Consider the following 24,845-nt stretch of genomic DNA (forward strand, 5'->3'; position numbering starts at 1 on the left):
TGTATATCAACTACATCATCAGAGATTATTTTCTTCCTTACTCAAATGAAAAGCTATAAAGCAGTGGTTCTCAAATATGGGTCATTCTGCCCTCCACCACTAGGGTGCATTTGGCAGTGTCTGGAGACACTTTAGGATGTTACAACTAGGGGAGGGAGAAACTACTGGCACCTATTGGCCAGAGGCCAGGGATGCTGCTAAATGGCCTATATCCCACAGGACAGCATCTCCTAAACCAAGAATTATACCGGCCCAAAATAATGTTTCCAGTGGTAAGAAACTGTGCTGCAAACTAGTATGAAACAGTGTTATTGAGGGTTACTGAGAACTGATTTCTTTTAATACTATGCTATCTTTCCATCAACTGACCAAGAAAGCGATTTCATTTAATCTGAAAGCCCGCAACTCAATATCAACTTTTTGGTTCTCTTCTGTGGCTATTTGCTGAGATTTAAACAATGAGCAGCCAGATTGGTTTTGATAAGCTGAAAACTAATTAAAAAAGGAATACTAAAAAAGGCTGACAACTAAAGGTGTCTCTAAAGTAGACAGCAAGTAAAACAGTGGAAAGCAACTACGTTACTAAAAAAATTATATTTCCAATACGAAAAAGGATAATTTCCCCCAACATGAAAAGTCACAGAAACTAAAAGTGTTATTAAATGGTATTTACCTTAAACTCTTGTGTGACTGGGTCTATAGGGTACTCAATCAAATATGGATGATTACAGCATTTACGAAGTAGCATCATTATATTCTGCAGCTTCAGATTAACTTCAGATTCTATAGGAACATTCACTTCTACAACAGCTCTACCAAAAAATATAATCCGTGAAAATGAGAAATTTGGGGGTGGGGAAGGGGAGGAATCAGTTTAAGGGATACTTTATTTTTAAACTCACACCTTTCTCGATCTAACTCTGGCTGAATCTGACTGATCAATTTTTCCAATTCATTAGGGAAATCACCCACTTCGCTGTAATTTATTAACTTTCTCGTTCGCCGTTTTGGTCTCCCAGTGGAACTTAGCTGAACTCTTTCTTTCTGAAAGAGAACAAATTAAAGGAATATCTGTTTAAAAAGTTATGCCCTTAATTTGTAAATATATAAAGTGGGGTATATTTTTATGTCTAAAATGTTTTAAGATAAATAGAAAAAAATTTCATCTTTCATCAGGTTTGGTAATTTCTAAAGTCACAAAATCACGGACTCACAAACTAGCCAAATGCAAGAGTAATATGAAATTTAGTGATTTTAACAGTGATGACAATACCTGAGAATTAAGAGTAAATGTCTTCATATCTCAGGGGGAAAAAGTAAGGATGAATAAAATTATTTTGAATTTATCTAAAGGGATTAAATAGCTTAGAGCTAAAAGAAGGCTCCACATATCTGCATCACAGATCCATTCTTTGGATTGGTATAACACTGCAATGTAATTCCTCACAATATGCAACCACTGTTAAGTTTCTAATAGCTAAATAGCCAGACCTCCCCTTTAATTATAACGAAAACGAGAGAACAGAGTCTAATGCTTGTACAACAGAGAAATGCATAACCATAAGTATTTTGAAAAAACAACAACACACTGGTCAATGGCATATAGTAAAAAATCTGGGCATTTAAATTATCCTAATCTTCAGTTGTAAGATAATCACATCCCACTTCAATCTCTTGCAATATGGTAGGTGACTAAATAAGATATTTGTTACAAATATTCTATTAAGGTTTTGGGCTGTCAATAACATCCTGTAAAGGACCTATATATTTGGGATTGGTCTAGTTGGCAAGCTGTTAGTATACTGTGTGCTTGTTCAAATGTATGTCCAAGTCCATCTCCAGATAGCACGATTAGGGTTAATCTAGGACAGGAATCAAAATTCTTCCCAAGCATTCCAGATGATTATAAAGCAATAAATGCACGAGCCATCATTTAAATTTTGGGAGGACCATACTATTACTAGGAGACCACTTTTGCTCCTGGTCTTACACTTTTTATTCCAGTTAGAAATTCATCCTCACTAAGTCCTGAGAACAGGTGATGAGCCATAAGACTGAAATCAACTATGGAATTTTCTATGTCAATGGTCATTTACAGTGTATTTCAAATTCACATTCTACCTCACTGGATCCAAACATGTTTGAAATTGTACGGTTCACAATGGCTGTATAAAAGGTCTCTTGTTTCTTTGAAAGCGGTGCATAAACGACTACTTCTCGTTTAGGAGGAACTTCAAGAGCAACATCAGATTTTAGTCTTCTCAGTAAGAAAGGTGTTAGAATCTAAAATTTAAACATGAATAAATGTGAATATTGGACATTCCTGTATTCTTAGGGAATACTATGTCCCCACTCCCCTTTATCCCTTTCTCTTTACTTCCTAAATATTAAGTCTCAAAAGGTGAGATAAAATATCTCCTTGAAATTTTCACAGACCAGGACATCCCATCACACAAAAACTCATAGTATTTATCCATAACATTGCACAATTTATTAATTTTTCTAATCTTGAATATTTTAAAAAGTTGAAATAAGGTGATACCTATACTTCTCAGGGTTAAAGTTATAGCTCACAGCTTTTAAAGTGAGGTTTTAGATTAGCAGAAAACCAAAGAATCAACCAATCAACCAACCAGAGATGTGGACATGAAAGCTTTCTTCTGTGAATTCTAAAACTTTAGGCTTAAAATTACTCTCCTTCATTGGCTATGTGATGACAAGTGATTTCCACATTTATAAAACATAGAAGCAACAGATAATTATACCCTTATTAAACTGCTTAGGTCTTTAAAAGAAAACACAAATTGTTTGGAATCATTTTATATCCTTTTTAACTTTAGCTTTAAATATAAATTGATAATTGATTTACACAAAGTTCTTTTATAAGACTCTGTATGTAAATACCCCAGAGGTATAGAGCCAAGCAGAGAGACTACTTTACCAGAGAAAGAGAGAACATCACCAGTTGTTTAAGAAAAAATATCTGTAGACATCAGTCCAGAAACAAATATACTTATAGGAAATTATCCAGAAAAAAAGGTAAAAGATTTGGTGAGATAAGTGTGATTTAGGATATTATATACTTTCTATACTGTTTCAAATTTTTACCATAAATATATATAAACTTTAAAGTGAAAAAATATTATAAGAATTTTGAATAAAATTGTCAAAGCACAAGTAAGAAACTTTTCAGGCCCACATACGAAAATGACTTAGGAGGAGACCTTTGAAAGATTATGTTTGCCTGAAGTAAAGATAGATTGGATGGGTGGAGATTATGAAAAACAGTAATAATGGATCATGCCAAAAAGTAAATTATGCAAATATTACTGGCAAACATTATATTAATACCATTCATTTTCATTTTCATTTTTGGGCTGACAAACATATCTGTAATCATTAGGGGACAAATGAGTATACATGAAAAGGGCAAAATTTCAAAAAGCACTTGAGTTCTGCTATAAAGCCATGTGTACTCTGGTAGTGGGGGAATAAGTTAAATTTGGGAGGACCCTTATTTTTCAAACTCTACTACAAAGCTGAACAGTTGATCTCTAGGGTTCCTTTTTTATTCTGAGTCCACAGTAAGCAGGATAAGAAAAAAGTCCAAACCTGGTGCAGCATATGCAATACATTCTGTTCTCTTTCTTTAGCAATAATATCTTCAGCAGTTTCAGAAAGATCGGTGATATCAAACCAAGATTCAAAGCTGTAAGAGGAATTACATGTTAACCTATCACATAAACTATATGAACATGATGTTTTACATTTTAAATTTTATATTAACCTGAACATTAAGCAGCAGGTATTTTCTTAAAGGGGACTTTTTCTTTCTGATTTATACATTAACATAATCTTACAATAGTATGAAAATCAAGTCAGCATGAAGGTACATATTTTTTTCTTTTAAGCAGACTGTCACACACAGAACCTCATTTGGAGGTGTCTGGAGTCTTGGAAGCTTGACTACCCTATGTTCTTACAAATGGACCTCTAGAGCTTGTTTGGAGATTCTAGCAGGGGAGCACAGCTACCCATATATATTCTTAACTGAAAAACAATCCTCCTCTTTCAGGGGAGGTCATCCTCTTCCTCTACAACTTAGTGTGTACCTTCAGGAGGGATGCACATGGAGCTGGGAGGGAGGGGGCATCGCTTAATCAGCCAGGATCAATGTGGTGTGACAGATGTCAGTGAGATTGCCCTCATTTCCTAAGGTACACATTTTATTAAATATTTTAATAAAGTGAATAGAAATGAAAACGATCTCTGAAAACCAAGGCGGTATGATCTCTTTGGGGATAACTGTGACATGCTACACCAGTGTTTTAAAGTCTCAACATATATATACCTTGATAATGATATCTACTAGATATTTTTAGTTCTTCATAATGTAAAAAAAAAAAAATATATACAAATGAGCCAATAAATATAAGCATGCTTTATATTTTATATTAAGCACTATATTGTCAGTAGACCCAATTGGGAAAAATGCTAATAACATTTATGCAGTAGTTAGAACAAATATTTTCAAACTCTGATCAACTGAAGCACATTTTATACATTCAGATTCCCAGCTTCTACCTCTCTGTTCTAACTCAGTAGGAATGTGTATGACCTGGAAACGTTTTCCTTAATTAAATGTTTCCTAGTGACAATAGCAGAGCCTGGATTTGTGCCAATATTTCGTCACCAGAAGTAGAATATATTCTCAAAATAAAACATTAAAAATTAGTTTTCCATATTAACTTTTTCTTAACTGATGCCAAAGTATATATAAACCAATTATTTTGCTCTTCTGATTTTGATATTTCCATCTTATTTTTAACTTCTATTAAGATTTTCTTTTATTCTCAGCATACTAATAGTTTTCTGAAAACAAAAAACTTTTTATTTTGGTTTTCATAATATAAGTTTTAAACAGTTTCTAGAATAAAAAGCACTATGTTGAAACTGGGAGAGTTTGGTTTTACTTTGGCTCTGGCATTAACTAGTTTTATTTTTAATTAACTTTACACCTAGGTTTTCTTATATGTGAGATAGGTGATATAATATCCTTTATCCCCTAAGTTGTTTTATGATAAAATGAGAAAAATCCATGAAGGCTTCAAAGTTAACACAATAAAAAGTCCTATTGAAATATTTTAGGGGGCCGGTCTGGTGGCTCAGGTGGTTGGAGCACCGTGCTCCTAATGCCGAGGTCGCAGGTTTGATTCCCACATGGGCCAGGGAGCTGCACCCTCTACAGCTAAGATTGGGAACAACGGCTCTCCCTGGAGTTGGGCTGCTTTGAGCAGCCAGAGGTCGGCGTGGGCTGCTGTGTGCTGCCGTGGGCTACCGTGTGCGGCCAGTAGTGGCCAGTAGTGGCCAGTGGCCAGCGTGAGCGGCCGGCAGCTGGCTAGAGCTGCCATGAGCTACTGTGAGCGGCCAACCGACTACCAGCGACCGACTGCCTCAGCCGGGGGAGCGCAAGGCTCATAGTATCAGCAGGGGCCAGGGAGCTGTGTCCTACACAACTAGACCGAGAAACAACGGCTTGAACTGGAGTGGAGGGAGGCAGAAGAAGGGGAAAACAAATAAAATTTTTTTTTAGTATTCTGACAAAATGTTTTCAATTCAACAGTTTTCCTTTAATCAATGCAAACAAAAACTTTTAATATTTATTTGCTCTCACATAATTTACGTCAGAGTGGAACATATAGTAGGGGTAAGGGGAATTGGTGAAAGGTGATTAAAAGGTACAAACTCCCATTTTATAAGTACTAGGAATGTAATATACAAAATGATGACTACAGTTAACACTGATGTATGACATGTAGGAAAGCTGTTAACAGAATAGATCCTAAGAATTCTCATCACAAGAATTGTTTTCCTTTTACTGCATCTATGCGATGACAGATGTTAACTAAACCTATTGTGGTAATCATTTCACAATATATGTAAATCAAACTATCATGCTGTACACCTTAAACTTACAGTGATGTATGTCCATTATTTTAGAGTAAAATATACAATATGTACCACAAAGAACTTGCCAAAGCTATCATTTTATTTCAGCTATCTAGAAGAAAGGAATTCATTTTCACTAAGAACGCAGATTTTGAGGTTAGGAAAACATAAAGAGTTAAATAACTGGATCACCTACCTTTTCAAGTCATCAAATACATCTGGCAACAAAAAGTTTAGCAATGACCAAAGTTCTGATAAATTGTTTTGCAAGGGAGTCCCAGTCAAAAGAAGTTTGTTATCTGCATTGAATCGTTTTAACTCCCTGATTAGACGGCACTTCATGTTCTTAATTCTGTGTCCTTCATCTACTATTAAGTATTTCCAAAAGCAATGCTAGAATAGAAATTTAGGGAAAATTTTAAAAATGATACATGATTTTCCTAAAAACATTCTGAAAATAAAATCTCTATTAGGGATGAATGTTCAATTTTATCGAATGGTATTTCTGTATCTGTTGATATGTTTTCCTTTGATCTACTAAAAGGATAGATGCATTTCCTAAAACTGATGTGTTCCTGAAATAGACCTCACTTGGCCATGAACTAATAATTAAAGTCCACCTGCTATTATGTATTTAAGATTCTCCATTCACATTCTTTAGTCAGTCTGTAGTTTTTTCTTTCTAATGCATAATCAAGTGTTGATTAGTGATATACTAGATAACTAAAAAAGAATTGAAAGCTTTTATTAGTTAAATATGCTCTGAAAAATTAAATAGCATTAGAATTTTCATTCTTAATGCCTGTATCTGAGATTGACACTTTTTAACTTGCTAGTGGTCTCACTTTTTTGCATAGTTATTGGTTTGTTTAGGTTTTCACTTTCTTCTGGAGACAATTTTAGTAATTTCTGTCTTCGCAGAAAGCCATCCATTTACTTTCTTTAGGTTGTCATGACAATTGTTTTAGTTTCTCATTTTTAACATCGTTCTTCACTTTTCTCTTGACCAGGCAAACTTAATCTATTTTAGTTTGCAAAAATACAGAAATATGCAATATTTCTGGGAAATATAAAAATAAAACTGGCAAGTGTAGATATGCTTGGATAACAGGATTAGCACATTGAGGAAAGAGTATGAAATGGTGCATCTTTTGTATTTTACTTTACACATTCATACCAGAATAAAACAATAAAAATTTTTATATTATGACTTCTTTAGTAAAACTAACTTGGGACTTTTTCTGGTATATGGCAAACCAAGTAACCTGAATAACCTCTCACTGTAAGACATCTACCTTAAAAAGTCAAACAACATTCAAAACATCCTTTATAAATTGGCAAAGGAAAAACCCAATACAATGGAAATGATAAGGTATTTGAAAAATAAATTAGTGAAATCAGATACTTCTGCTACTAATCAGGAACAGACAACCCCAGTGCCAACAACTCCTAAAAATAGGATCCTTGAATAACGTAAGCTCAGTGAAAGGGAAAATTACAAATATTCTAGCCACTGGCAAATGGAATTGACAAGGAAGCCTATGCTTCAATGTGGGCTGGTTAGGGAGAGCAAAATAATTAGACAGGTCTTCATGTTATACTATTTACTTTAAAATAGGAGTTCCAAGAAAAAATGTGTAATGTAACCCTATGTATAAAATTATACCTATATATTAACAATAGTTATTTAATAAAGCAGTAGTAACTCTCAGGTAGAGTTAAGTCTTTCTGTATGTTTTCTTTCTATAAACAGTATATATTACTTATTGTGAAAAAAATAACGTAACTGCAAATTATATTCCAGAGTTCCACCAGCACACAGGTAAAATTTGATATACTAGTAAGAGAAAGGAAAAACAAAGCTGTCAAGAATTATGTATGAAATAGGTAGAAAAGAAAGAAGTTCAAACACCAAAACATGGATTAGGCAATGAGAGAAGGTCAATTTTCCAACCACATTATACCAACTTGAGTACTAATAAATAAGTAGCTATAATAGAAAACATGTATGAAAATGTTATGCCACAGATCCGTAACAGTCTAAAAAAAAACTTGTCGTTATATATTCTATTCTCACTTGATTAAAATTAAATGGATAAGTTCTATATACTTAAACCACATGTCAGAGACATTATCTGTAATATATTCAGATTAGGTCTACATCTGGCTGATTCTAACACATTTACAATCATATTATGGCTATAGGTTAAAATATCATAGGGTTTATCTTTCTTTTTAGAGACAACTTTCATCTCAAACTTTCTGTTAAAATAAACCTCCAGTGTACAAGTGAATATGCATTATACAACCTATTACTTCCATAATGAAAAAAAATTAAAGAAATGCTACTGAATGGTGACAAAGTTATAAAGAAACATGTGATTTATGGGATTATAAAGAATCCAATGAAAACAGACCATTCATACCTGTAATGCATTTCGGTCTCTCATGGCTATTTCAAATGAAGTGATTACCACAGGATGAATCTGCAGTGTCCCTTTCCGTTTGTGAATATTCTTTACCAATTTTCGACGTTCCTCCAGGGTCCCATGATATAGCATAGTAGGAATCTAAAAAATTTTATATTGGTTTATAACGAACTTTAAGACAAAACATATCAAAAATTTGAAAAATATAAAATTAATCATTTTGGAGAAAAAGATGATTTAACTAAATCTTAGTTCTATTTTTCTATAACAAAATGAGTCAATCAATTCTAATATTATTATTATTATTGGACTACTGTGGGAGAATAAAAAAGCCATTAGAACAAATCAAGTATAAGGTGAGGTAGATGGCAAAACAACTTCTAAAACATGTTTCTCATAAGGTAAGGGTATGCCAAGACAGCAGATTGTGGAAGGAAAACACCATAATAATAAACAGAATTAAAGAATAAATTCTACTTAGGTCTGTCTCAGGTGAATCAAATTATCCAATACACTGAAAATCATCCAGGGATATTTTTGGCAAAAAGTCCCAAATTATTAATACCTATTCTTCTTTATAAACTTAAAGTAGGTATTGTTAAGAGTGAAATGCAAGTCACATAAGATGTAGTGTTTACACAGAAGATGTACAATTTAATTGAAATAGCAAAATAGAATAAACATTTGAAATGATATATACTGAAGAAAAGGAAACATGTCTTACTTCTGGTGTAAATCTTTGGAATTCAGTCATCCAGTTAGGAAGTGTAGACAAAGGCCCACAGACAAGAAAAGGTCCAGGTACTCCTCTCTGAATCATCAGTGCAATTGTAGCAATGCACTGAACTGTCTTTCCCAATCCCATTTCATCTGCTAAAATGCCATTAATTCCATTTTCCCAAAGCATCTGGACAAAATAATATACACTGTATTTAAATTGATATAAATGCCTACTGAATTAGCAACTGTTTACATCTTTTTTCACCCAAAGATAATTATGAGACTGACATGTTCACACCATAAATTATAACAACACTTGTTATAACTGCGCAGTTATCAAAGCCATAAACATGCTGGTAGCCTTGAATAAGATAATTTTCATTTTTAAAAATTTATTCTGGGTAAATAAATCAGAAAAATAAGTATTTATACATGAAGGTGTTTTACATATAACAGTGAAACATGGAACAACCCAAGTTGGGTTACATTACATTAACAAGTTATTATATAAAAATGAACCGTTATCTTGTATTAAAATTGAGAATTAATTACCCTAAGCCATTCCATGCCTTCTATCTGGTACCAGCGCATCACTCCTCCTGTAAAATGTTTTGGTTGTTGAAAGGGTACTGGCTGTCCATTGTATTTCCGAACTGGGTCAAAGAAGAATTTAGTATTCTGCCTAACTGTTTGCGACAACCTATCTTTAATCATACTATTTGAGTCTTTGTTTTTCTCAAGATTTTCTACACAGAGATTAGAAGAGGTGCTTTCATCCTATAAAGAAAAAAGTTTAATTAGAAGTTTGATACATAATGCTGGTACCCCCTATTTACCAGAAAATGTAACTACTAATTAAAATTTACCCGGCCCTGTAATCATTAGGTATGGAGAAATAAAATCTTATGTTGAATAAAACCCTAGAGACAGTACCTCCATTCCCCCAATGCAAAGCCATTGGGGGGAAAAAAATTCTGCAAATATCCCTTAGAGATTACATTTTGAAATTACTTTACAATTGTACCTCCCTTCCAAAATGCTAGAAAGTGCTATCCAAAAACTTATTAAACTACTTTCTTAACAATTTCCTTCACCCACAGCAACTATAATGGATAATGTCTGTAAAAACATAATTTCCTTTCAAAAAACACAAACATTTACTTCCAAATGGAAAGGGACAAAGAATGTTTAAAAACTCGCTACATCACACTTAATATAAATTTATCTGTTTGTGACACTCAGCACCAACTTATTATGACCAATGACAGGTTATACCGGTTGGTGACCTCCACAACTCCATTTTAAGAATGTGAAAACGAGGATTAAGTCAATTCAAAAGAAAAGTCTAATGGTAAGTCTTTTAAATGATGCCACAACTGGATATTCAACTGGAAAAGTGAATGGGTATTTTTCTTAAAAGGCTAACAAATAGTATACTGGTGAGGAAAAAAGTACACTGGTGATTAAAAGAAAGGGGGGTAATGATCAGGGAAGCAAATATTAACTCCTAAATTTAGTATCTATTATAAATCTTAACTTACCTCATTCTCCTTTTTATTTTTTTTAGCCACAGACAAAATTTCCTAGAACATTGAGAAAACAAAATAATGTATGTGGTTCATTCATTCATTCATTTAACAAACGTTTACTATTCTGATTTTATGTGAAGAAATGGGATAAGGCTCTCAAGTTAATTAAAATAATGGATTCAAATTGGTGGACCTCACACAAAATTAAGCCCATAAAGTGTCTTATAAAATTCTGAATTAGTTAGCAACACATAAAAACTGCGGTATTTACTCCTGAAATTTTCCTTTTTTTCTTAATCAGTTTACCTGAATAGACTAGGTTCAAATTCGCATATGACCAATAGTCCTCTAGTACAGAGGGTGGCAAACTACATCCTGTGGACCAGCTCAAGCTGGCAACTGTTTTTAGGAATAAAGTTTAATTATCACAAAGTTAGGCTTATTTGTTTAGTTTGTCTATGCTTGCTTTCGGGCTACAACGGTCAAATTCGAGGTTGAGTAGTTAACCCACAAAACTCTGCTCTAGAAGCAAGTTGTGGCTACTCTAATTACTCAAGAATTGACTTCCAAAAGTATTACAGTCTCAACTCCAGCCCATTTAGGCCTCTGTGGATAGTCACCTGAGTTTGTAATTCTGAGCAAGAGGTAAAGACAAATTAAAAATCCAGAATAAGTGCTCTGATTGTGAAGTTCCCACTAGATGCTAAGGGTATGAAGACAAAGCTATACCTGAGTGTTGGTCACCTGATGACTTAGGAGAGTATTGTTATATGGAATTATCTGAAAAACCTGTTACCAGAGCATAGCATTAAAGATAGGGAGCAGAGAGGATATGTACAGAAGACAAAGGGGATGAAACAATATGATAAATTCAAGAAACTTGAAGCATATCTCAAATTTAAGACGCACAGGAGAATGACAGAACATGTCAGTAGGTGGCTGGCACATAGATCCATATGTACATATTTGTGTTGTGTTTGTAAAGTATTAAGTACAGATACTCATATTCTAAAGCCGAAGCTATGTTACATAGGGAATAGAGCTGCCTTTTAAGCTCAACTTTTGGAGAACAATTTGTGAATGAATCAAAATGAACACAATAATTTTTAGCAAGTAATCTTGCTAAAAATTAAACCTGATGGTGAGTCCTGACTCTGCTTACCTCGACAGCTTCATTCAACACACTTTCATTTACATACAACTGGAGCCAAAGATAATTTCATTTAAAGTGTTTTGCCCTTTTGCCAGGATCTCCCTTGCCTCTGGACGTTTGTCAAAGGTTTCTCTTCCAAGAACACTCACCCACTATCTTCCCTGTGTCTTACTATTTCCCGATTAATCCCTCCCCCACTATTACATGATTTAACATTTATTCCTTAAGTCTCAATCAACTTAGATGCCACTTCCTAGATGAAAACTTTATGAACCTCATGCATGAGTTAAGAACCCTATATGCGCAATACCATCAAATTTAACAATTATAATCAGTACTTACTACTACATATTTCTCACTGGATATAGGTTAAGGCAAATGTTACTTTTCTTTACTAATTGATCTTATCCACTTAGGACGAAGTTTGCCTACAGCAGACATACACAAACATTTGATGAATTAAATTACCACCCGTGTGATTGGCTAACCTTCAATAAATCTCATTAATAGTGTTGTTCAACTGCAGGCTGAGTGTGTTCCATAATCAATTGAGCAGGTCCTGACCATTATTTTTAAATGGAAATGAGGGGAATAACCCTAAAGACAAGAATTACGTGAAACTTTACACAGTATACCTTCTAAAGATCTAAAGAGTTTGATTTTCAGGTAAAAGAAAAATGTTGTAAGTAATAAAGTTAGAATTTTTAATGTAAGAATGTGATGCATTACAATGTGCTTAAGGAACATTTAAGGTTCGTCATAATTGAAGACGTTCTTTAATTTGTTATGAGGTAACAAGTGAGAAGGTAAAAAAGGACCTGGTTTTAGAAATGAGTATGTGATTTTAGTTCCCTAAAGGTCTTCAACAAGGAATAAGAACAAAATTTTTTCTTAATAAGGTTTTGAGGTTTCAAGAAATTATAATTTCTGATTAGGCAAAGCTCATTCTCCTTTAACAAGATGTGATCTTCCAAACACTTAACAGGCTGAAATGTCAAGTAAATAATAACAATCCATACAGCTTTAACGTAGTTCAAAAAACCCACAATAGGTTTTTTACTAAGCATTGAATCTTATGTGCCCTTCCCCCTTTATTTTTACCTCTTTTGACATGACCTCTGAAATATTGTAGGATTCATCTTCTCTTCCTCTTTTCTTTCTCATAACTATAAAAGAAAATCATTTTATTTTGATAGCAATTAATGCAAAAATATAGACACATATCCTTCAAAACTAGAACAAGGAAATTTACCTGGATTCTCCTCACTTGCATCAATGGAATTTTTACCCTACAAAACAAAGATTTAGAATATTATTTTTCTAAGGACTACTATGGTATTACAAATTAAAAGGTATTGATTAAGTAAACATTACTTGCAATTCAACTACATCTACAACTCTTTCACTGTTACACTTACAACATGTAACGTTTCCATACTTCCCTACTGTAACTGATTTGTAACCATAGCCCTTTACTTTCTCACAAAGACTCTACTTTCCTCAATATCTTTTATTTTACAAGAGAAAATTTCAAAATTAAACATAGAAGGCATTTTTATTTTGAAATTACTATGTATATATCTTCTGTAACTGCATGTTTATCCTAAAAATATTCAAGTGTATGGTATGGAAAGAGTACTGATTTCCAGTAAAATTAGTAAGTTAAATACAACTGAAAGTAGAAATAAAATACTGACTGAAGAAATATTAGTGAGGGAAGATAAGGAAGAGGAAGAGACATTCAAAAACAGTTTGAAAATGAGAGTTGGAAAAGAAGATCAAGAATAGGTACACAACATGTTTGAGAAATGAAAATGGCAATGAAATAAGGTCAATTTAAAAATGAAGTAAAAAAGTTAGAGGATTAAAAATGAAAATACCAAAAGGTACTGAGATGGAGTAGGCAGAATTTTAAGTTCGGTTCCATTAGAACACAGTGGGGAAACAACAACTCTGGTACAAAAACTTAGCTGGGCAAAAGTGAAGGATGGATTAAATCAAATGTCTGAAGATGAAGAGTAGGGAGTAAATGGTTAAGCCAGTAAATTATCACGAGTTTTGTGTGTGTCCTTTAAAATAAGCCCCCGGAATTAGCAACTGAGTCAAATTATATCAGTTTTTAATAACTGTTTTTGTTGCAACAGTATCGACTGTACATTCACATCACCACTGACCACACTAAAGTTCAAATAACTGGACTTAAAGATAACCTACCCATTTTGCCTATTGGCATTTTGATATTTCCTAATAAAAGCAGTTGAGTATAGCACTGTTGGGTCTGAGACTAATGCGGGGTTCAAATCCTGACATTACTATTTACTAGATATGTGATCTTCAGCACGTTAGTCAGTTCTCATTTGCAGCAGTTACGTTCTTTAGTCACTGCGAATACTGAATCGGTGAACACTGAATCATTGCCTCTAGGACAAATACAAGTTTAGGGTCCTGCAAAGGGTCTGATCACATTTTCATCAACCAATCAATACCTAACCCCATTTTATGTGTGTTGCTGTTTTATCTTCTTTAATGTATATATTGATTAACATTGAACTCAGCCAAGACCACTCACAGTCACTCTGAAGGACTAGATGAGTAGAAGAGTACTCACTACTGAAGGAAGCTTATCTAACACACCTATTTTCTTTAGTAGGCACAGCACAGCCTCCTTGCATTAGAAACACTAGAAAGCACTTTAGCACAACATGGCTGAGGGCCATTTTAAACAGCAGTATCAACAAATATCACAGAAACGCAAAAATCGTGGCATTAAATAGATCACAAAAAGGATAGTTGTTACAGCATGCCAGCTTGTTTACAGTGTTATGGCTTAAACAAGGCAGATCACCCCTTTTACCTCAGCTGGCAATGTGCAGGTTGGAAGACTCAAATTTTGGCTGTTCTTCACGTGCATATGTGAATGAATGACCATAAAAACGCGAGTATTGCTTTTGGGGTTACAAATAAATTTTAGCTAGTGTAGGCAAATTTGCAAATACGGAATCTACAAATGAGACTGTACTTCATTTCCTTGCATCAGCTTCTTTATATGTAAAATGGGGACAATAACAGTACCTGCACCTAACAGCTGTTTTGAGAATTAAGGAAAAACACGTGAAGCTTAGACCAATGCCTTACACAACAAGTACTCAATAAATGTTACCCTTATTATTTCTCTTTTCACTAGCACAACTGTTCTTTGTATAATACAATTCCCATCAATACTGCATAAAGGAGCCTCATGTTAAAATATATGCTTTACAAAGGTCATACCTAAAATTCAGGCTATCCCTAAATGAATACTCTAGTATTGAAATGTTACTAGGAGATGACTATCTGTTACAATTTTGGTTTCACTATTGCAGCTATATATAAGATACACACTTAGATTATTATGGCTACAAAATGACAAGATGAGGTTGAAGGCATGCAAGAGTAATCATTAAGGGCTCCAAAAGATCTGGCCACTTATAAAATGCATCGAGCTATGAAACTTTTACAGATTTTTCCCAGGTAAGAAAGTAAAATTTAGCTTTTATGAAAAATAATCCACAGAATAAGAAGCAGAAGGGGTCACACTTTAGCTCTCCTTCCCTATCTAAAATACTGAGAAAATTTTACATGTCCCTCAGCAACTTTTAACAAAGGTTATCATTAAGGTTAAAATTAAATATATGAGCAATAAAGTCAAAAGAATACAAAAGGGGCAGCCGGTTAACTCAGTTGGTTAGAGCGCGGTGCACGCGGTGCTCTTAACAACAAGGTTGCCCGTTCAATCCCTGCATGGGCCACTGTGAGCTGTGCCATCCACAACTAGATTGATACAACTACTTGACTTGCAGCTGATGGGTCCTGGAAAAACACACTTAAATAAATAAAAGTTTTTTAAAAAAAGAATACAAAAGAATTTCTTCAGAATTTAAGGCAATATATACAATATATTCTAGCTTACTATGTATTACCTTATTAACTTTTAAAGATTCCTTTTTTCTCTCTAATTTCTCCTTCTTCTTCTGTTCCTGTAAGATAATTTTTCTTAGTGTCACAAATGGAAATAAAGTATAAAACACACATCTCAGATAACTTATATTCACTATATAACATATATGTTTTTAAAAAAGGGAGAACTTGCACTTTAAGACTTTATGGAACAGGGAACAGATTTACCCTCCTGCCTTAAGCAACTAAAATCCAGATAAAATATATTAAACAATGGTTTTCAGACAACATACAGCAAAGAACAGTGAACACTGACAGAAGGGAAACAAATGAGGTGAATTTTGATTGCCCAGCTTTCTGCCTGAAGGCCATTTCCAAGAGCAAACAATGGAGGGAGAAACAAAACAGAGCTCAACAGTTGACCGGAGCTCTGAGGTGACAGAGTGCAAACCTTAGAGCACCTAGCACACCCAGGGTCAAGTACGAGGAGAGAGAGAGCTGCACACAAAGCTCTGAAGATCAGCGGTCAAGTCTTCATTGAGCGTTTATCAGTATATGAGTTTAAGAAAAACCAAGGCCAGCAAAAGCCACCAGAAAGAAGCAGGTGGAACAATCCCTATGCTCCCAATATATCAGGAATAGTTCATATTTCGGTCAGCTAAAGCAGAAAGGCCTCCTAACATAGAGGACATCACGAGTGCTCAGAAGGGGGTGGGGAGTGGGGGCAAATTATTCCATGCTAAAAGCTGTTCCATATGCACCCCAACAAAGCTTTAAAAGACACAAGGATTCAAACCATTCCCAAGAGGTGGTTAAAAAGAGTATTAGCCTTATAACTCATTAAGCTTGACATGGTTTGTTTTTATGTATCTGTGTTTCTTTACCATACAAAGGTTTAAAAAGGGCTTCACCAAGGAAAAAGAATTTAGCAAATGTAGCAAAATCTTGCTTGATAATTATTCAATTTGAATAATAGGGACAGAGGGATTTATTGCAGTCTCAAAATCTGCACAACATTTTGTATCTTCATACATTCTAGTGGACAATAAGTAAATTATACAGTATCTTAGATAATTGCAATAAGAATCAAACAAGGTAAAGGGGATCAGAAGTGTGAGAGTAGAGGAGTTGTCAGGTAGCAACTTTACTTAAGGTTGTCAGGGCAGGCCCCATTGAGAAAGTATTTAAGCCAAGACCTGAAAATGATGATGAAGTAAGCCATGCAGATATCTAGAAGAGGGTCCCAAGCAGAAAACAGCCAGTACAAAGGCCCAAAGGCGGGAAACACCTAGAACGAGGTCTGAAAGGTAATGGGGTTAAGGGAGGCAGCCAGACTGCTTATAATCTTGTAGGCTTCTTTATCAGAAACAATGTAAGCGAGAAAGCAGTAAAATATCATTGAAGAACTGTGTGGGGGCAAGGAGTCCTAAAAAAAATAAATTCTTTACCCAGGAAAAATCTTTCAAAAATGAAATCAAATGAAGACATTTCCAGACATATAAAAGCTTAAAAAACATATCACCAATGGAAAATGAAAATTAATAATAACAAAGCAGATCAGTGGCTATCTGGTGATGAAGACAGCAAATGAGGAAAGGGAGAGAATTAAAAAGGGGCAGGAAATCACAAAAAAGTTGCTACCATAAAAAAGGAGGGTGGCGGTTGGCTCAGTGGTTGGAATGCAGTGCTCATAACAGCAAGGTTGCCAGTTCGATTCCCACATGGGCCAGTGAGCTGCACCCTCCACAACTAGACTAAAAACGACTTGACTTGGAGCTGAGCTGTGCCCTCCACAACTAGATTGAAAACGACTTGATATAAAGCTGATAGGTCTGGGAAAAACACAACGTTCCCCAATATTCACAAAATAAAAATTAAAAAAAAAAAAAGAAATTAAATCTTGCCATTTGTGACAACCTAAATGGACCTTGATGGCATAATATGCTAAATGAAGCAAGTCAGACAGAGAAAAAGAAACACCATATGATCTCACTTACTGTGGACTCTTAAAAAAACAAACAAAACAACCATGAGCCCACAGATACAAAGAACAGCCTGGTGGTTGAGGGGAGGGTGGACTGGGTAAAGAAGGTCAAAAGGTACAAATTTTCAATTATAAAATAAGTCATGGAGATGTACTGTACAGCATAATGACTAGTTAATGATACTGTACAGCATAAAAGAGTAAATTTCAGAAGTCCTCATAAGAAAAAAATTGTTAAGTATGTATGATGATGGATGTTAACTTATTGTGGTGTTATAATATTGCAATATATAAAATACTAAATCATGCTGTATACCTGAAACTGATATGTCAGTTATACCTCAATTAAAGGGGGGGACAGAAATAATTTTTTAGAATTGATAATTATGTTTATTATCTTGATTGTGGTGGTTTCATAGGTGTATACATGTCAAAACTTAGAAAATTATACATTTTAAATATGTGTAGTTTGGGGTATATCAATTATATCTCAAGCAATTTAAAACAAGACTGAGCAACATAAAATTCACGATTTTCAGTATCCAGGAAATATTACTAGTCAGGATAAAAGTCAAACAGGTGAATATAAAATAAATGGTGGTATATTCATACAATGGCATGCTTCTCAAGAATAAAAAGACCTACTGAATAAACACAACATATGTGAATCTCAAAAATATGGTGAGCTAAAGAAGCAAGACACAAAGTGCTTACCATATGACTTCATTTATGATATTCTAGAAAAAGGAATAGTAATCTAATGACAGAAAACGATTCAGTGGTTGCCCACAGCCAGGCATGGGGATCACCAAAGAAGAGAACTTTGGGGGATGATGGAAATGTTCTTTATCTTGATTGTGCTGATGATTACACAAGTCTATATATTGGTCAAAACTCATCAAACTATAAACTCAAAATGTGTGCATTTTATTATGTAATTTTTATCTCAATAAAGCTGGTTTTGAAAAAATTAAGCTATTAGCTATAATCAATCACATATACATACCTCTAATTGTTGCTGTTCCATTTTAGTCAATAAAAATTTGGAGTAGATATTGCTTTTCTCAAGCAAATGTTGAAGTCTACGGTACCGAATGTCCCCGGACTCTCTATCCCAAGACATGCGAGCCTATCCATAGAGAAAATTTCCATAATTATTAAAGCTTTTTGACATACATTGATTTTTTTTTTTTTTTGCATAGGGATAACAAAACTAACTAAATGAATGTTCTTTGGATTTAATATATTTCGTGTAATTAATGAAAACAGGCTTTTACAATATTAAATTTATTTACTAAAAATACTTTATTTTCCAAAAGAAAAACCAAAATAGTTGAAAAAAATATGATTCTTGGGTTCAACAGGCAATCTGGTAATATGTTGCTTGGATACCAAAATATTGAAATTCAGATGGTTACTGGCATCTACTGAGTCGAGGGTCCTTTCTTAAAGTATTTGAAATTAAGTATTAGAAATTTTAAATGGGAAGATGAAATTACTTAAGAATTTATAATTTTTAACTTTTAAAATTTGTTTAAATTTTTAGTAAAAAAATTCTGGGCTTAATTTACATATAACTGCTACCTTAAATCCTGTTCAAAATAAATTAGCATACATTTTTTAAATTAAAGCTTTAAGATGCCATCGTGAATAATAATTTGTAATTAATGATTAGAATACTATGCCAAGGTTAACCTTTAAACCCAGGTTTCTGTATTTCAAAATGATTTTGAAGTAAATCTTATCTATCATTACTTTCTTGACTTAATAATTTTATTATTTTATATTAAAGTAAATTGTAGCTCCATCTGTGGAAAGCACTGAATGCCTAGCGAGGAGCATATCTGATAACCAGAGTGGGGTGCGGGGAGGGTGGGAAGGAAATTATATTTCAGTCTACACAATATGAACTATTTTCCTTTTACCTCTTCAAGAAAATTCCCAACTCTTACCTTTCCCCTCCCCCACTACAGATATATTAAATGCTACTCTTTAGTAAGTATACTAGACTAACAGTGACTTCTTCCTAAAGGAAATGCTGGTGAAATGCCAAAGAAAATAATTGTAGCACATGAATGTCAAATTCATTGCCCAAGCTCTTCACAAAGCTTAAAATTTCCTAAAGCAAAGTAAATGCTCCTCATTAAGACTTAAGCTGGCTCTTCCTCTCTTAAGCATTTCTAAGTATACGCCCATAAATACTTTATTCTCCCCAAAGGAAAGGAATCTTTACTTCCCTATAGTGAGGCTTTTTGGCCTCCAAAGATATGTAGGGAATGACTCATTCTTAGAATTTCTCCATAATCACCTAAGGGAATAATTTATGAATGTCAGGTGCAAAAATAAATCAATTCTTTCAATACTGTACATAAAGACATGTAAGAACAACGGACCTAAATACAGTTTTTAGCAAATTACACCTTTATATTAGTAGAAAGATTAACTAAAGCTATATGCTTTAATAATAGATGGACTAAAAGCAGATTAAAAATTGCTATTTTAATTGCATAACTGCTAAAGAAAAGCTAGCTGTACGATACCTATCCCTCAACAATAACAATGCCAAAAAACTTTAGGACTAATTGGAAAATGTTTATTCAAAAGCTTAAAAATTTCACTGAAAGTAGAAGTCATTTTGACTCCTAGTTTCATCAGCTAATACTTATAATTACAGTACTACAAATTTTGACAGATATTTTTCCACTGTGAAAGTATTTCTTCCTTTGAATTAATGCAATCTGGAAATGTATTCTTATTGTACCTCATATCTTTCTTCAGATGTTATTTCCTCACCCAACAACCTTCGTGGGTTATAAAACTGAAGATATACTACCCAAAATTAAGACTTGATCATTCTTACCACCTCCGAAGTTGATATTATTCTGGACACTTGCCCCAGGACTCCTCTTTTACAATTCACCTTGTTATATGGCTGATAAGTATGTTTATTTTATTTATGTAATCTTATACACATTATTACACAATGTATATATACACATTATTACATAATGTATATATATATATATATATACCATACTTAGGAATTCAGTAAACATAGATTGCTAGGTGCCTACAAAAACAAAGTGATGTGCCTGCCCTCCCTCAAGAAACAGTGAGAGTCAAGTAATGCAAATAACGTGTAATAAAAAAAGTACTATGGGAATTCAGAGAATGAGGAAAGGTGGTTTGACCTCTCAATTTTATTAAAATTTGTTAACATATTTATCTTAACTGATTATGGTCAACTATGGATGATCAGTAATAACAAAATCAGTATTACTGGAGTGAAAGTATAACATGGTGGTTAAAAAGTGAATTCTGGAACCACGTGGCTTAATTACAGTTTTGGCTCTGCCATTTTACTACCAAGCTGTGGGAACCAGCCAAGCTCCAGGTGCCTGTTTCCTCATCCATAAAAAGAGGTGAAAATAGAACCTACTTCATAGAATACTTTAATAGCTTATATTAGTAATTAAACTAGTGAGGCTAATAATAGTAACAATGAGTTTAGTAACAGTATCTACTTTATAGAATAGCTGAGGATTTGATGAGTCAGTGCATGTACAGCATTCAGAACAGTACCTCACAAGAAATGCTCATGAAGTATTAACAATGCTAACAAAAAAAAAATCATTGTTAAATGACATTTGGACTTGAGATAGAGACACAGGACATGGGGGGAACCCAGAGGACATTTGTATCTACCAGATTAAGTGAAAAATGAGACAACTTTTGGGTTTGGGGAGAGGGAGGGTTGAAACTTTATTGAGGTATAATTGACATAAAACTGTATATATTTAAGATATAAAAAAAAATCATTGTTGATACACAATAGCAGGGAGCCAACTGATTCATTACTGTTTCCCAATGTCAGTAGTTTTGCAATTACATGGAGTTACTACTAAAGTATATTTCCTTAGAGGGGTATCAGGTTAAGGACAAGAACTCTGGAGACATGTGGAGTTCACATTTGAGTTCATTAGTGCGTGACCCCCAACTACTTCAGTTTCATCTTATGTAAATGGAGGCTTCAAAAGTATCAAAAGTACCCATATCATCGTAGTATTAGGAGGGTAAATGAATTATTACAAGAAAATCACTTGGTAGGCAGTGGGTCAGAGATGGGGACCAGCTATCATTCTTTTTCTTGCACATGCAATAATTAAGCAGCAGGATGGGACTTTATTATTGGAGTGCACTGTACTTTAGAATTGAATTTTTAAGAGGTGAAAAACTGCTTTTAGTAATTTACAACGTAGATACTCTGAACAAGAAAACCACACATATAACTTATTATTTTTACCTGAAGAATATTACTTAGCAATAGAGCCCAAGAAACTAAACGAAAACAAAAAGCAAGTCGATCACTTAGTGAGAAACAGCACTACAAGAAGGCACTATCAATTTTGCAAGAATTATAATGACTAAACAAGCAATTTGAAATGCTCACTTAAAAGAGTTATGAGGCCACTTTATTGGCCAAAACTTCCTCACAGAAGCATCATTCGAAGCACGTGCAAAGGTTTCTTAACGATAGCATCTGTAAACACACAAGTAGATAAATAACAAAGCCCGTTTGAAAGTTGATGGAAAAAAACCGGACTAGTAAACCGAAGAACACAAACCACACCTCTGAGGGAGCATCAGGTTACTACTGCCTTTAACGACGATGAACTTCATTTCTACATTACCTTTTCTAGCATCTTCCGCTCTCTCTCAAGTCCTGCAGCCTCAAGCTGTTCTTCCTCTTCTAGCATGGCTGGGGTAATCACGGCAGTCTCCGGCTGTTCAACCCTATCAGGTTCTAGGGACCCTAAGAGGGGAGAAGGCTTCCACATTGCAGTTTCAAAAAACTACCAATTACTCAACTCCCACCTAAAACAACGTTTCCTCTTCCCGAACGCTTCCAAGGCAAAAGCTGACCCACGGAGACGCCAGCATCCCCTCAGAAGACATCCTAGATCGTTACAAATCGGGATGCTCGGGAAAATGCAGCTCTCCCCCATGCAAAATCTCCTAAATGTCGTGAAAATGTGTGCAATTCCGGGTACCCTCCACTCACTCTCCACAGCTTCCTACCCTTCTTTTCCTTAGTCTCTTCCCGGGGTCAGCTCTCCCCAAGGCTCGGCTGCAGCTTCCATGCTGCGCCCCCACTCTGCCCCGAACACCGCCTCACGCGCCCAGAAGAAGGTGCTCCTCACTCACCGTCGCTGCTCTCCGGCTGCTGGGCTGGCATGGTTGGACACACACTCCGGAACAGGGTCCCCTCTTCTCAGAGCCTGCAACACGGCGCGCTATGCCCTCACAGCCGCCGCGGTCTCCAGTCTTCTGGACAAATCTCCGGCCAAAGAAAAACGCGCGCTTCGCCTTCGCGGGAAAACACCGTCATCTCGCGATACTTCGTGCTCCCCGCCCCGACCCCGCCCCCGGCGGCGCGAGACTTGGCGCAGAAAACCAACCTGAGACGTGGTAGTGAGCGTTTACCTGGACCTCTGAAGCTGGGTTCTGTGCAAAAGTCGGCGTTTAACTAGCTCTGTGATACTTGGCGAGTCTGTCTACCGTGGAGAGCCTAGTTTCCTCACATATTGGATGATGGCTGCGAACTACGGAGTACTTCACTAGTGCTCTTAACAGTTGGCAAAGCATCTTCACAGTTTGCCTGATGTGATTCAATCCCCCAACCGATGATCCTTTAGGTAGGAAAGATGTTATGTGTATCCAAATGAGGATGTCAGAAACAAATATTGCCAACCTCGCCGCCATCCGCAGTGCGCAGTTCAACGTTTGGGTGAAAATAACCCGAAATGATCCAGAAGAAAGTTCTTTTGTGGGTGGTATGGGAGAGAGAAATAGCAAATTAAGATTATGGTAGAGTTCAAGAAAGTTGTTTCAGGATAAGGGAGAACTGAATGCAGTGATAAACCGAACGGAGTGGCCAGTAGAAAAGTGATTCAGGAATTCAATAGACCAATAATTACAGAGTGGGCGCCTGAAGGGAAGAGCAGGGCTTTTATCTCGGATTTTCACTTCAGCCTTCAATCCCATCCTTTCTTGTCTGCAATCCCTTTCAAATTCCTGTGTCCCCCCTCCTCCCACCTCGGAATTTATGGTATACCTGCCATGTAACTACCTGTTTCCTTCAACTTTAGTAATTGTATCTGTACAACTTTAATAATTGTATTCGTACAAAATTTAAGGGTTTACAGTGCACATCTATCAGAACCATCTTCAGCAACCTTCATAACACTCTGTGATTAGCAGAGATTGTTTTCATTCCTACATTATAGGTGAGAAAACTGATGCTCAGAGAAGATAAAATGGCTTGCCCAGAAGCCTGCAGTCACTTTGCGGTAAGTCAAACCCAGTTCTTTTGATTCCTAGCTCAGTATTACGATAAAATGTAGACTTGATTAATAATTACTCTTAAATCGTATCTTCTCTAATCAAAGACAATAGCTATCAGTCTCACTCTACAGACGATTTTTTACTTTCCCCAAACTATCCTCCAAAATTTCTTCCACTGACATGAAATACTGCTTTTTATGTTTTTCCCTAACGTATTGAAAAATCTTGCCTTGTTTCTTCTTTCGAACTCAGACATGGCCTACTTCCCAAAATCTTTCCTCTATCTGTTGTTTTTCTCTATGTACTTTGTTCCTTGTAGCAACTTCTCTACAGGCTTTAATGATCAGCTCAAGGCCTATAACATCCCTTCTAATTTCTTAGAGAGTAGGGAAGATTTGTCCAAACACCCATGAGATAGAGTTCAAGGCAGTTTCAGCTGATTCTCAAAGGACATCTCATATAATATCTGGCCCCACTTGTTAATACAAGTGCACTGGTATATTTCCTGACATTGTGCAAACCTTCCCTAAGGGAGGCTGTGAAAAGTTTTGTTCATTCCTTTTTTAATTTAAGGGCCCACATAGAAACGTCTCCTGGAACTTTTCTAGGAGCTGTACAGCAATGAATTTAGACAGACAAGAGTCCTGTTGATACGGAACTTACATTCCAGGAGTTGAGGGAAATAAGTGGGTGAGTGTGTAAGACATGCTCTGCAAAGTATTAAAGTGTCGTGAGAGTAATTTGGGTAGTTACTTGAAAGTGGGTAATCAGGTTATCTGAGGAAGTGACACATTTAAGCT

General features: G+C 35.1%; 1 protein-coding gene across 1 annotated transcript in view; it reads right to left on the minus strand.

The window, feature by feature from the left end:
* The window catches only part of HELLS (helicase, lymphoid specific), a 35,289-nt gene extending 12,202 nt beyond the window's left edge, over positions 1-23,087 (minus strand). The window contains exons 1-15 of the mRNA XM_019739873.3: positions 22,906-23,087; positions 22,392-22,513; positions 18,707-18,829; positions 15,740-15,796; positions 13,033-13,069; positions 12,882-12,946; positions 10,640-10,681; positions 9,651-9,875; positions 9,103-9,285; positions 8,376-8,519; positions 6,146-6,342; positions 3,613-3,709; positions 2,122-2,283; positions 905-1,044; positions 674-812 (exon numbers count right to left, since the gene is read on the minus strand). Coding sequence (XP_019595432.3) covers positions 674-812; positions 905-1,044; positions 2,122-2,283; positions 3,613-3,709; positions 6,146-6,342; positions 8,376-8,519; positions 9,103-9,285; positions 9,651-9,875; positions 10,640-10,681; positions 12,882-12,946; positions 13,033-13,069; positions 15,740-15,796; positions 18,707-18,829; positions 22,392-22,513; positions 22,906-22,936 — 1,764 coding nt within the window. The 5' untranslated portion in view covers positions 22,937-23,087. The remainder of the gene's footprint in view (positions 1-673; positions 813-904; positions 1,045-2,121; positions 2,284-3,612; positions 3,710-6,145; positions 6,343-8,375; positions 8,520-9,102; positions 9,286-9,650; positions 9,876-10,639; positions 10,682-12,881; positions 12,947-13,032; positions 13,070-15,739; positions 15,797-18,706; positions 18,830-22,391; positions 22,514-22,905) is intronic.
* Positions 23,088-24,845: the final 1,758 nt, after the last annotated feature.

Source organism: Rhinolophus sinicus, chromosome 15, assembly GCF_057876585.1.
Source record: "Rhinolophus sinicus isolate RSI-liver-muscle chromosome 15, RSI-T2T, whole genome shotgun sequence".
In the NCBI taxonomy this organism is placed as follows: domain Eukaryota; kingdom Metazoa; phylum Chordata; class Mammalia; order Chiroptera; family Rhinolophidae; genus Rhinolophus; species Rhinolophus sinicus.